The 14020-nt window shown below is 38.4% G+C and overlaps 2 protein-coding genes across 3 annotated transcripts in view; both read left to right on the plus strand.

The window, feature by feature from the left end:
- Nucleotides 1–14020, plus strand: part of LOC126557325 (another transcription unit protein) — an 81713-nt gene that overhangs the window by 42071 nt on the left and 25622 nt on the right. The window lies entirely within an intron of this gene.
- LOC126558366 (uncharacterized protein ZK1073.1) overlaps nt 1–14020 on the plus strand; it is a 33522-nt gene that overhangs the window by 9993 nt on the left and 9509 nt on the right. The window contains exon 1 of one of the 2 annotated variants that reach the window (XM_050214367.1): nt 1221–1297. The exons of the other annotated variant lie outside the window; for it this stretch is intronic. Coding sequence (XP_050070324.1) covers nt 1223–1297 — 75 coding nt within the window. The 5' untranslated portion in view covers nt 1221–1222. Of the gene's footprint in view, nt 1–1220; nt 1298–14020 lie in introns of those variants that run through there. 2 annotated transcript variants of the gene reach the window in all.

Below are 14020 nucleotides of genomic sequence, written 5' to 3' on the forward strand. Positions count from 1 at the left end.
TTCCACTCACGTCGCGTTTCATCAAGAGTTCCAGTGACGAGTGATAAAGTCCATCACCCTTGGTGGCCCTTTTGCTCACGCTACCGTAACGCTGAGCTGAGTCCCACGCTTAGGGGCGCTTATCGATGGTAGTACGCGATGGCGTATTTCAGTTTACCTTCGATGCTCAACCCTACTAGGTGGCATTAGTTTCGCGGTCCGTTCTATAACGACGCCATTTACCAGTGTCCTAAGAATCACTGCCGTTTGTTTCAAGTGCGTTTCAGGAAATGGAGATAAAAACAAAACCATACAAACGTAGAACGTTCGCTCATATTAAACTGTGGAAACGACTCTGAGGAGTACTGGTTCCGTCTGCAGGGATTTCAAGTGGAAAAGTATTGTCTAGCAGTCGGGCCCATTTTGCTCATCATTGCATTGGATTTGGTAGTTTTGGTAGTTGGTCCGTTGCATATTGCCGTTTGTGCTGGCAAAAAACAACGAAAAGAGAGAGAAAAAAGAAACAAATGGGAGGCTTTTGTCCACCCTTGTAGAACAATAGTGAGCCAGTGGGATGGCAATGATTGGACGAAATTCTTTTCCCCTTTGAATTTCCCTACATTCCAACGGTATTATTTGACGGGTAACGGATACAAGCTGGGGTGGTGTCCTCGTGCATGGCATGTTTTCGAGCAATGTGATAACAAAGGAAAACTCATCGAGTTTGGGTTGATGATATCTCTGCTTTTAGTGATATGTGTGCCGAAAATAATAATTTTTTAAAATGTGTTTTAAAGTATAAGCAAAATTAAATTGCATCTTGGTGATGAAAGGGTTTAATTTAGTACAAATATGTTTGTTTTCATTTATTAAATAGAAAAAAAAATCCAATTTACAGTTTATATTACTGTGTGTTTGTGAAGTTAAAGCAATCAAGTGAAGGAGATTATCATACAAGTGCAAAAGTGGCTAAATCACCTCATATCGGGTGGAAAGTAACAAACAGCAACGAACAAGTCAGTAGTATCAAACATCGGATTGTTTTGCGTTGTTTGTGTATTAGTCCAGAAGAACGCACCGGATGAAATAATATAATCAACCGGAACCGGTTTCAGTGGTAAAGAAACGCATAAAAGAAACGGCTCAGGCACAGGAATCGTACGGGAAGTTCACCTCCTCGAACAGCCGGAGTCACACACCGATACACACACACTCCCACAAACGAAATCCAGATCATTGAAGGATGGAAAAACCGAAGGCAAACGACACGACATCGGCAGCTGCGCCGGCAGGTTCACCATCGTCGAAAGGCGTTCATGTACGTATCTCACGGTGTTGGCGGGGGGGGGGGGGGGGAGTAGAAGAACTTGGGAACACATTTGCCTGTTCGTCCGTAAGAAGGACGTTGTCAATATCCTGTTCCATTCTCGGGTTGTTTCTTGGGAACCACGGAGTCAGCTTCTTAGATTTTATGCACAACATTCAATCGCGAACCATTCTGCTCGGTGCCGATGTAAAGCCTTTTACGATCAGTCTAATCGGTGTGTTTCGTTTAAGCTGATCTGATGGTAATGGCTCTGATGGTTGGTGAAAGCACAAAGCAACGGTTTGGTTTTTGCGCATTAGATGCTTAACTCAATTCTTTGGTTTAAAAAACCAGGTTTTAACGCCCTTACGGAAGCTTATCTGTGAATTAGGTTTATTGAGTGTAGATGGTTGTTTTGGTTGAACTCTTGTAGGGAAAAAAAATGCAAGGAGTCACATTTCTATTTTTTGTTATTGAGTGGAGTCATGTTAGACATTATGACATTTATGATTTAAAGAAAAAAAAGAAAACATTCAAACAATCTTGGCAGTTGATCGAGTCGAACGAAGCAAAGATGCGTTGTTTAATTGTTTTAATGTCTTTGCAAAGATCGTATGCAGTCAATTAAAAAAAATCTTTTTGCTCTTTTCTTTTGCATTATTTACTATTGTTTGAAGGAAAATGGATGCAATTTGGTAGTAAAGTAAGAATTTTGTACTTCTACAGGATTAAGGATTCTAGTAATTTTAAAATTATAATTCATGCATTTACCAAAACATAAACAATTGTAAAATATTAATCGAATATCTGCTCATACTTTGCCTGATAGAAAACAGCTAAATTCGAGCGTTAGTGTTCAAACTAAGTGTATTGAAGTTTGTTTTATTTATTTTTCATTTATATTTGAGTGTGACGATTCAATTTTAATTTATTATTGACAATTTTTTTGACTTTTAAAACGGTTTTTCGAATATTTTACTTTTTGTATGACTAGTTTACTACAGCAATATTTTTCGTTTTGATTTATTGTTATGTTTGGGAATATTTTATTATCACAAACTTAAAAGTCATACAACAATAAAGATGTAGTGAATAAAATTTTAAACTATAAGAGATTTTTAAAACAAAAAGAGGGACAGAGAGATCAAGGATAGATGTAGATTTGTGTGTTTGTGTGGGTCTATGTGGGTGTGGGGTGTGTGGGTATTAAGTCTAAATAAGACATAATAAAGTTCTGTTGGGAACAGTAAGCAATATCTGTTACAGTTTAAACTCAACATTCCAATGTTTTGTACAACGTATTCAATACTAGATAATTGGGAATGTTATGTTAATTACAGTGGTACGGCTTAGCAATACGGCCTGGCCGTTCTTTATGAATAAAAAAAAATACAGTGGTACGGCAATTTTTACCACGGCAAAGTCCATCTGGACTGTCGGACGCAATTATCATACACAGCTGTACCACTAACACAGTGCACAATATATTTTATTCTTTCAAAATCTATAATTTAGTTACTTTATGAATCAAATGGCTAGTAAACAAAATGGCATCAACCTTTTCTCAACTCGAAGTCGCACCACACAAAACCTTTCCATCCTGATGCCTTACATTTTCATCCTGCAATCAATCGATGCCTTTAATATTTATTTAATGAAACCCAGTGCATGGTTGAGAGGCTCTGCATAGTAAATGAACTTTCAAAACTTGCTAATAACACCGCTAACGACTGTTGCCTTCCCAGAACCTTCGTTTGCAAACGAATCGTTTGAAGAAGGAACGAATAATTGATCATTTAAAACAACCAGTGAGCGCTCACCGATGAATGATCAATATTTTAATATGCAGGACGTAGCATAGCGACGAAAGCGAAACAGAAAGGCACCAGAAACAGGCGCACATTGGCAAAAAAATGGTTAAGAATATTAAACATGTTTCCTCGGTTTTTGGCAAGAGCGTCCCGAGTCCCGGCCCGAGGATGGCTTCAAATCCTGGAACCATCCATTTGGTACTGGGTTGAGTCTCGAATACCGTGCACAAATGCACGACTGATAAAATGATAAATGACGACTATACAATCATGCAAGCGAGACGAAATCATGGCAGCATGCTGTTCCCAATCTTCCGATCCTGTATGTTTAATATTTGTTTTGCCTCTAGCCCAGTGACGACGTTGGGGAAGCCTGAAATAGAGCCTGCTTTTTTCAGTCGTATTCCAGTGGAACATACCAAATGGTAGATGGGAATAGGGCGTTTAGCGGGGACACTCATAATGTACGCTAGAAATGAGGTCAACGCTGATGTTGAAGCGCAACCCGGTGGCCGGGTTTTATGCATGCAGGTTTTGCTACTAGTGTTTGTGGCTGAAAGTATGCTTTTGTTAAATCCGCCCGAGGGCGGAACCATGGCTAGAAAAATAATCAACAACATAGAAATGAAGAATTGATACCGGGGCTGTATAGGAATGGCAAGAAAAAAAAGGAAAGATGTGTGGTGGTCCCCGTCCTAGAAAAGCGTTCAATGTGCAATGGAAAAGCGGATCGTCAGATACTGAAAGCTGTGGAAAAGTTTTATCATGACGTAAATGATTGGTAGGGAAATTGTGTCCGGTATGTGGAGGTGACAAAATTTGAAAAAAAAGCCCAAACGAGAGCATCATTCCACGATGAGCCGAGATGAACAAAGCAAAAATCGAGGGATGGAAAATGTTTCCTCTTGTACAAGCGTTATCGTTCAAAATTTGGCACATGAACGATCGGTGCAGACTGATGGAGATAAATTGAAAACAAAAGTGTAGAAGAAGGTAAAAGCATATGAAAGATGGAAAATACAATATTTATGATTGCATTTGGTTCCATGCTTGCCATGCTTTCAGGCCTTAAATTGAATTGAAGACGGTAAGGACAACCAGACAAGAGGACCAGAGACTGTTGTTTGTCATCCAACGAACCGTGTGACGAACGAGGTATTTCGACAGCAAGCTGATGTTACGGTGTATCGCTTGAGCTTGTTTTCGCACTTCAACTCAACTCCAATAACGCTCACTGTAATCACGATGCGGATTTATCGATTATTTTAGGTGTGTACGTTGTCTTGGAACATGTACGGCTTCCAAATAAACTGTACAGACCACGGTGAGTTTCAATCGGCTGATAAATGACATAGATTGTACGCACGATTATGTCACCGTTTATCATTGTTTCCAACATAAGCGGGCTCTGTATGTGCTCTTGCTTTTAAGTTTATTCAAACGCGACATTGTCGGTGAATTAATGGATTGTTACATCAGAGAGTTTCTCTCTTTTGCATTCGGTGCCATTTTCAAATCGTTTGACGAGCTGTACTTTACATGAAATTTATGGAAAGACAGATTATAACGGATTTAATATAACCACACGTAATCAATCATTTAAAACAACCACGTTCAACATGCTTGCTTTACATTCAGCATTTAAGCCGAGTAATGTAGGGACCATTTGAAATGGAGACGCCCAGTAGCTGATGATCGTACAGCTCACACTCTATGTGAAGGGAACGTGCAAGTTGTGGTGATTAACCTACTGCACCGGAACATTTCTTACGGAAATTGATTATCAGAATCACTCACCCATAGCAAAGCCCCACACGCCTCGGTTGAAGCTGAAGAGCGACCCGGAAATTGTTAATCTCCGGCGAGACTAGCACCTTTCTTCTCTAATTAAATGCATTCGTATGCAAATTCTAGTCTGAAGTAGTTTAAGCATCTTAAAGTTCATCAGTGGCAAATAGCCTGAAGTAAGGTTAGAGAAACTATAATCAAGGGAAGCAAGAGTGACGTCCCGTCGTTCAGTATGAGGTGGATTTCTTTCTCTTTCTTTCTCTCGTCCTACTTGCTTCACGTACTTTGAACAAGACCAGAGAATGCTTAGAAGTGCAAAAAGGTCAGTACAAAACATACGCGATGGATTGGATGTATCTTTCCTTGCACTGCAGTGATTTGTAATGCTGCTGGTTCTTTCGACTCATGCAATGGTTCATGCTTACTGACGTGTTGTATAAATTAGACGAAAGAAGAGGATAAAATGCATTATCATCTGGTTTGAATAATTACTTACACACTACGATGGCTCACCATGAGTTTCGGGACAATTTTCCTGTAATTTAACATTTTGTATTTTTGCAAAGGATATGAAATATCCGTTCTAGAACAGAACTAGTTTATTCGAAACTCATTTTCTCTGGTGAAATACATTATGTAAATTCTACAAGGGTTTGGTCACTATCAACATATTCCATCACCAAGAAGTACAGTAAAATGGTCTAGCTTGATGAAGTGTTAGGGACATCTGATCGTTATTAGCATGAACTGAACTATTTATGTTTCCCGATTCATTTTCTTAACATTTTTATTGACTTCCGAAGACCGATTTTTTAAAATGAAAATTGTTTATTTAAAACAATTGAAAAACTAGTTTACTAAAAAAAAAGTGGAGTGCATGTAGGGACGTCGCACTAGTTTTACGAAGAACATTTCAGGATATTTTGATCAATAACAGCATTGTTGTTTACAACAATGTAGAGGTCGTAGTGACGATCCTCTTACTTATGCTAATGTAACTTAAAATAGGTAAGAGGAGGGAAGGAAAGTTGAGGTTGTGGTTTGGGATGACAGCCTCCATAGCCGGCATCAGTATGCTCCATATTACTTAAACTTTTTAAACACAAAAGAGTGGAAAGTTTTGTTGTAGTGAAAAAGATCGTTGTGCAGCTGTTTGATGCATTTTTGAATGCTTTTACCGTTCAATCATGGAGACGCCTCATACTTCTGACAGTGCAGGGAATGTAGTACAGAAATTGAAGTGATTTTGGAAGCTCACTAAACCAGGGTCTTTTAAATAATTCAAAAGAAGTTATTTCAGAGCATGTTATTAATGTTATCAATGACGTATGTAAAGAACCGTTGTAAAAGGCTTCTTGAAAAACTACTGGTTATCAATTGTTTTCTGGGGCATTGCGAGTTTTTTTAATGAATGACATGAACCGTATAGCTCATTTTTATCGATGAAAAACACCGTCCTCTTTTGTCTATAAAATTTTCTTATTCATTATATAATGAATTTTGCAGGTTTTGTTTACTTCTTCTTGGTTTGTTCTTAATTTGAAGTGTTGGTTTCAGTTTTATAATAAAATTAACCTCGGTTCCATGATGAAAAATCTTGAGGTGTTGAAATGTTGTTCAACTTTGGCTTCCATGATTGGCTATGGAATTATAGTTCAATTAAAGTAAAATTCAGAACTCTTACAAACAAGTACTAACGGTTAAATATTATACACAAATAAAACAATTTGTTCACATTTACACTTGATATATAATAAAATGTTTAATCTAGTTTTGTGGTATATTTTCTTATGCATTCATACCACACGTTTAGTTTACTGAGTAACCATCCTATCCAATTCCTTTCTTTTTTCATTGCACATAAGCAAACTGAAGTAAATAGAAGCTTGTGGAAAATAGTGAATCCCACGTTCAACACGTCGATGATATTCCTTCGACTGACAGGTGACTGTAACTTCCTTCCCAATAAATACGCTTTCTCGGAAGCTAGAATGAGCCAATCTATCGTCTTCATCCTCATAATATGTCGATTAATTTGGGCGATCAAATGTCTATGGACGTGAGTGGTTTGGACCAGGCTTCCTTGCAACCAGCGACAAGCATGTTTGCACGATCGATCAAATCGGAAAGAAATCACGTCCATTATTACGGTAGCATCAACGGAATCGAATCTGATGGTGTTTCATGGTGCGTTGCCTCACAATCGTCAGGACGCCATAATTCGTTCCGATGATCGACCACGTGGCCGGTATGGAAAGCGCATCGATGATTCTCGTTCGTAATGGTCTCGTTCGCCTGTCGGTGTGGGTGGGAAAGTGAACAACCACATGATCGAAGGGAAGGCAAAAATGTTTTACCTCAAACAGGGAAGCTTAATGCATTCGGATGTGGCGTTGAATTTGAACCGTTGCCACAAGATGGATGGTACGTTTGGTGGGTGTGCAAGTTACCCGTTGAAAACGTGCTTGTCTTTAACCAAAAATGCTAGAAATGCGCCTTTCGCGTTGTGTGTTTATAAAGAGAACAATCAAGTTGAATAATAAAAACGAATGACTTGCTCTATGATTCGATTTGAAAGTGTGACAACAAGAGTTGTGTTTGAACGATTTTTGTTAAAAACATGTTATGTCAAACGGCGGGTAACATGTTTCATAACATTTTATATTACTATGCAATAATATTCCTCACTTGTAAAACTAACCTGAATTGCTATCAGTAGAAATTCCTATCGTGGTATTACAAAAAAAAAACAACAGATAATAAATTCCACCCAATCATTCCTCTTACATCTACAATGTAACAATTGCAAATGCCCCATTGTAATCACTATTTCAGCATGTCAAGTGGTTTGTCTATCAACACTTGAAAAGTAAATGATAACACCTCTATGGTACAAGATTTTGTATCAAGCTCAGTTTGCTGATTTCTGATGTGTGTTAATAATGCATTAAATTCATTACGTGTGATATTGATTTCGAAATATCTACACTCGTCTACTCAATGTATGCCTGTCAGACTATCGTTTCCTTGGAAGTCAACATTTCAAGAGGATTTGTCAACCGCTAAAAGGACTGTCGAATGATTATTAATATAATCGAACAGATAAAAATATTAATTGATCGTTTTTAATTACATGATAGACATGAAACCAGGCAGTTTATTAGTAGCGGCGCCGATTTTTATTACGTCGGGATCTGAGTTTAATCTCATCCAGACGATCCAGGTTCTGGTATGTTATATGAAGGAAGCAAGAAATGATTTATTTTTTTTTATTTATTCAATAAAATTGGCCTATTTCCCTAGAACTAAGGTCACACATACACATAAAACCGTTGATAATTTTGCAAATTGTGAGAAACTTTTATAGATTCTTCGACGATAGCGCGTTAATTTTGAAAATTTTGGAACGAATACAACAATCTTATATAAAAAGTATTTTTAATGAACTTAGCGTACATAACGAATATTAAAAACAAATTCTTTATTCATTTTAAAGGTTCCTTCTTATTTTTCTTGGCATGGCGACATTATAGGTCACGCTTGTGAATGCCTTGGCCGTTATTGCCCACAAAATAAAGAGAGCATAACCTATTAAAACAGCCAGCACGTCGTTACAAAATAAAAAAGGAGTAAATATTGCTCCAGCGCCTATACATTCCTAATTCATTTTGTACCAATTTTTAGCTGCTCTTGAATGCACGATGTTGCATGAATAGAATAACATAATTACTCATGAGAGGAAAATCAAGAAGGATGATAAATTATAAATTTTATTATAGTACAAATGAGAATTTCAGTTATTTCTGCATTCTGTTCAAGAAATGAAACGGAATATTTTCAGAAGATTTAATCTTGCAAACTGTTACACATTTTCATCTCTTATCGGAATAAAGTGGAGTCATCTGGGTAAATTTGGAGCAGCGATCCCAGTGACAGTTCAATCACAGAGAAAACTCCCAAAATTTCCAAAGTTTGAGTCCATAAATGCCCAAATTGTTTCAAGCTCTTTTTAATCTTATTGTAGCTTAACCGATCAAGCCTTGCAGAGTTTATTTATTACAACAAGGAGATAAACGACCATCAATCAGGCTTTATACAATTATGTATTCTCATCTTACCCTATTTAGCTCACCACCCTCTTTGAGGTAAAATATTGATCTTTGATATGTTTTACCTGGTTTACAAAAATCTAACTTACAGGAAAATTTTACATTCTTTACACCCACTTGCACACCCCACTTAACTCAATACCAGTAGCGAGGTAAAAAATGCCGATTCCCCTGTTGGTTTTTGTATGGCTTGCCTCACCAGTTATCATTTATGCATGAAATTCGATACTTTTTGTCCTCATCGGTTCATTCCCACCGTTCGGCGGATGGTAGGAGCCCCGAATACGAATCCGAGTAGGTTAACGAACTTTAGCGGAGCAAGCCTCACGAGCCCTTTAACTTGCATTATGCTTCGCCCTAGCCTTAACTGAGCAACCTGATGGATAATTGATTAATCCAAAGGGATTCCCACATTTTTGGGGAGCTCAGCAACAAAATGGATAGAGAGGTTCAATAACGGATGTAAGAAAAAGCGATGTAGTTTTTGTCTTTTTTTGTTTTTGCTACCCATGTCTTATGTTTCACTAACAATTTTATTCCCCACATCGAACAACAATAGCCCTGAAGTGACGCACCGTTGCCGTAGTTAAGCCTCAATCCGATATAGGTTAGGTGTTCGTTTTTTTTGCCTGTTGTTTTGGATCCCATTTATTCCGATAACCGATCGATATAGGATATCCAATTTCCATCTCGCTGATGGCGAAAAAGTGGATGCGTCGCCCATCCGTACCGTTGTGATTGTAGGGTGAAAAAATGGTTTCACTTCATTTAACCATACGGGCTATCACACACATACGCCCTACTCATTTTGGTGTTAGAGTTTGGGTGTTGATTAAATTTTATCACCAATTTGTTCCAAGCACACACAGCTACAGCGAAGCAAATAGTCTTTTTCTGTTCGTATGAAAAAACAGAGCATCCAACTTCATGATGATTTGTGGAGCTAATTTAAATTTTCAACCGCCACGATCAAACCATCAAACCAATCACTGCCAATCGAGTGGAAGCTGACGGCGGGAAGCCTATTTCAATCAGACGGCCAGTTGTTTGACCCTGGTAATGGACGTGCAGGGAAAAGCAAGAAAATGGTAGGATGGAAGGGTGGGGAATGTCAATAATTCCAATTCGAATATTGCGGGCCATACAAATCAATCGTTCGCTGCTCTCTCGCTGCGATTGCTATTCATGCTTCAGGCTTCAGGGCGATGCACAAATATTTACCGCGCAGTCTTTTCTTAGCCAGCAACACAACTGGAACTGTTTTTTTCCACGAATAGGAGGTTATTTCAATCTCGTATGGATCGGTGATCGGTTTTGGTGAAGGTGTGGTGAAACAAGTTTTCCTCAAACGAAATTCAGTGCGAAAGATTATTTATGGTGCCGTTTTTTCCCGCAACACGAAAGCGTTCTCTCATGTGTATCGCGTTTGTATCGATCATTATTGGCAAGCAATAATTACTCTCGTGATGTGTGTCTGAAGTTCATAAAACTACCTCCCCAAGGAGAGAAAGCAAAGAAAGAAAAATCCTTCAGAAGAATTATTTGCATCGTTAGTGTCGTATGTCCATCAGTTTTGCCAAAAAGCGTATACGTGTGTGTGTGTGTGTGGGCGTGTATCGTTCGATCTTGTACCCGGTGGTGACGGTGATGGCGGTGCAATTTATTGGCCATGAAAATGCGTAACATTAAGAAAGCATAAACCAGAACGCGCCAAAGCGAACAATCGTGTTTATTTAGCGTCGTGCCGTTTTGCGTTTCTGTGTGTCCGTAGAAAAGGAGATTTTATCGTGCTGGAATAATGGTGACCGTTGTGTATGCACTCTTGGTGAAATGAACAAGGCATGCTAATGCTACAATGCGAATATAAGAAAAAAAAATTTACATCTTGTTACGTTATTTACGAAAAATCTTTGAAGTGCCATGCTCCGGGAGGTGGGGAAACCCATACTTTTCTCTGTTTGTTTCTCCGTTTGATTAATGCGAAACGGTTAGCATTTAACAGGTGTAATTTGGATGATGATTGTATGAAACTTTTTTTGTGCTTTTCTGATGATGGAAGGTTGTCTGAGTTTCAATAATATTGCAAATTTTGCATGACAATTTTGATAAAATGTAAATGAAGCAATGCAGATCGCTCGTGAAATATCCGTGAATTATATAGCTGCGGATCAATCACATAAAAAACCATGGAAATAAGCCTGGACCTGTTTTTCAAACCAGGCAACTAGAAATTAATTGCTTGAAGTGCAACATTTATTATGGATAATTTGGACAGTAAACTTTGAAAATCAAATTAGTTAGAAAGAGAGTAGATTACCTAGAGGTCTCTGATTAACTCATGAACATTGTAGGACATTGCTGTAGGGAATATTAAAATATGCGAGAAGTTCTTTCCCTTAAACAGGCCCTGAGTTCAAATTGGTGTAGAACAAAGTCGATGGATTTTAACTGCTATCATTCTTAGGTAGAAATGCTAGACATTGTAGTAATGAAAATTTTCTAAAGTTTGATAGGTTTGATATTCATGAAGAATAATACCCCCGTTTCATAAGTATCACTAGTCAGCAGATGAAATATCAGTAGAGTATCAAAGTGTATGACTAATTTGTGTCCTTGAAAACTTGTGTTTTCTACTATTAGTCCTACTTACCGGTATCAAGTGTCATTCCTACGAGTCGTGACATATTGATATTAAAACTTATCGACATTTAGACATATTGATACTATCAACTGCTTTTAGGTATAATAACTGAGTGATCTTGGAATTCCATCAGCACCATCGGGTGTTTCAGCACTAAGATCTTGAGAAATTTCTTAAATTAAAAAAAATAATTTAATTTAAGATAGGTTTTATTGGTCAGTGACAATGTTGACTAAGGAAGTAATGAATTTCAAACACTAAAAGAGGAATAAAAGTTCAATAACAATTTAACGATTCTCCTGAAACATTGTCCTGGAAGATTCCAACCATTTTTCTCGGTGGAAATAATATCCACTAAGAGCTGATCTTTTATCAATTAGTTTTTACAAACATAACAAGTAAAACAATAAAACCAATGAGATGCAGAGAAGTGCTATACATTTAAAACAAAAACGATATTTTATTAATTCTTCTTATTCAATGAGTAAAATATTAAAGCGCTCATCGTCACGATTAAGCTTATTTTCCGGTAAAAAGAACTGATACTTTGTAAGTCACTTTCTATATTGGGGTCTGTCTATGAATAAAACCCAATCATTTGCCTTAGTAAGCTAACTGGTCACAAAGCAACTCTCATCCGGTTCTCACCGAGTAAGGTTAGCGTATACCAGTTTAAGGCTGCAGCAACTGGAACATGTGACTTCCGTTTGGCTGTCTTAACTGAGCGTAGAGACATTGGTTTGGCGCGAGAGAAAAGCGATTTAATTTAAAAGCAATTATCTGCAATTGAAAAGTTCATTGCAAACGCACATGGTTGCCATGATGTGGCCATGAGCATGTGGCAAGTGTTCGGGTGTATTGGTATGAAAGCTGCCTGCGGCCTGCAGTTCCGCGTCAAAACCCTTTTTCCGTATGCTTCCATGCACCATAAATAGTTTCCCCGTGCCAATGGACCGATAATAGTTGTGCTGCGCTCGATCGATCAGCGTACGTTGATTGGAAATTGATCGGAAATGGAGTTTTTGCGTGCTGCACTTGAGGGAGGTTTTCTTTTTGCAATTTATAAGGTTGAGGCCCAGAGATGCCGCTTCAGATCGTAACGGTATGAAGATGTTTTGCAAAAGCAGCAACACGTCATGAGTGTGTGGAATGTAATTTATTTATAGCACTTGATTGCGGAACACAAGTTGTGCTGATGCGGTTGATGTGCATTTTCGTATAATTCATACAAGTTTAGGTGCCTTAATTCGACTCGCAATAGAAACCGATGGAATACTGTTCCGGGAAGGGGTTGGGGTTTGTTGAGGTGAAATTTGATGCGACACTGTGAAAACTTACTTATTAATCAGTGGTTTATGGTGTGAGGAAAAACAGCTCTAGTATACTATACTATTCTTCACTATTCTTCAGATTCATTAGCAAAACTCTTACTTAAAACGGCCTCTTTGTTCAGCAATTATTTGATGAGTTTTTGTCGCGTTAATAGCATCCAATTATCGTTTGAATGCTGATTAATCGCTCCATTAGCTAAGACTAAGAGAGACACTTTTTCGGAGGTTTTCGAAAGGTTCTGTAACTGTCAGACACATACCATTTTCGTCTTCATTTAATGAGACCTTTTCTCCTTTTCCACCTTGTTTTCGGGTAGTTATGCAGATGAGCTATCATTTTGTCCATCCTTTTGCATGACTCTACAATGCATTTAACCTTTTACTCAGGCCTTCCTTCGGTCTATCGAAACAAAACAAGTCGCTAAAGCTTCGCGAAAAAAAAGCTTGTTAGTCATTCGAAAAGATGTAAGGCGTGAACTGCTGGAGCGGATATACTATTAACACAAAACTCATCGCAATGAAGACAAATAGAAAGCGTAGAAAACAAAAGCAAACACATTTCCACCAACAAGACACACTCAGCTGGTAACACGAGAACGGGCCGGACAAAAATAGATCACGACCACAACGAAACGAGGACGAGGCTCGCGATGGTCCTGAGCAGAGCACGGTTGCCTATCTTTAGCAGCACGGCTCACGTACCATTTCCGGTCCGGTTCACACCTTTTCTCGTTTGGTCGTACGCCGGCGATAGCATTCCATCGTGTATTTCCGTGACGGCAGATTGCAAAACGCTCAAAGTCACGTAACGATATTCTCGAGTTTGAATGTCCGATGGTGAAAAGCCGATTGCATATCGTTGGAAAGCGCTCTCACGTACACAAACACGCACACACACACACACACAGCGGCCTTAGTCCCAGACGGACGTATAAATGAAGTTGAAGTGCCTTTGGAATGATGGAGCTTCGATAAGTGGCCACTTGTTGACGTGGTAGAGAAGGCAATGTTTTCTCGATAGACCGATCCGAGTTCGATCGCTACTGGTACAAACA

Source organism: Anopheles maculipalpis, chromosome 2RL (assembly GCF_943734695.1).
Source record: "Anopheles maculipalpis chromosome 2RL, idAnoMacuDA_375_x, whole genome shotgun sequence".
Taxonomy (NCBI): domain Eukaryota; kingdom Metazoa; phylum Arthropoda; class Insecta; order Diptera; family Culicidae; genus Anopheles; species Anopheles maculipalpis.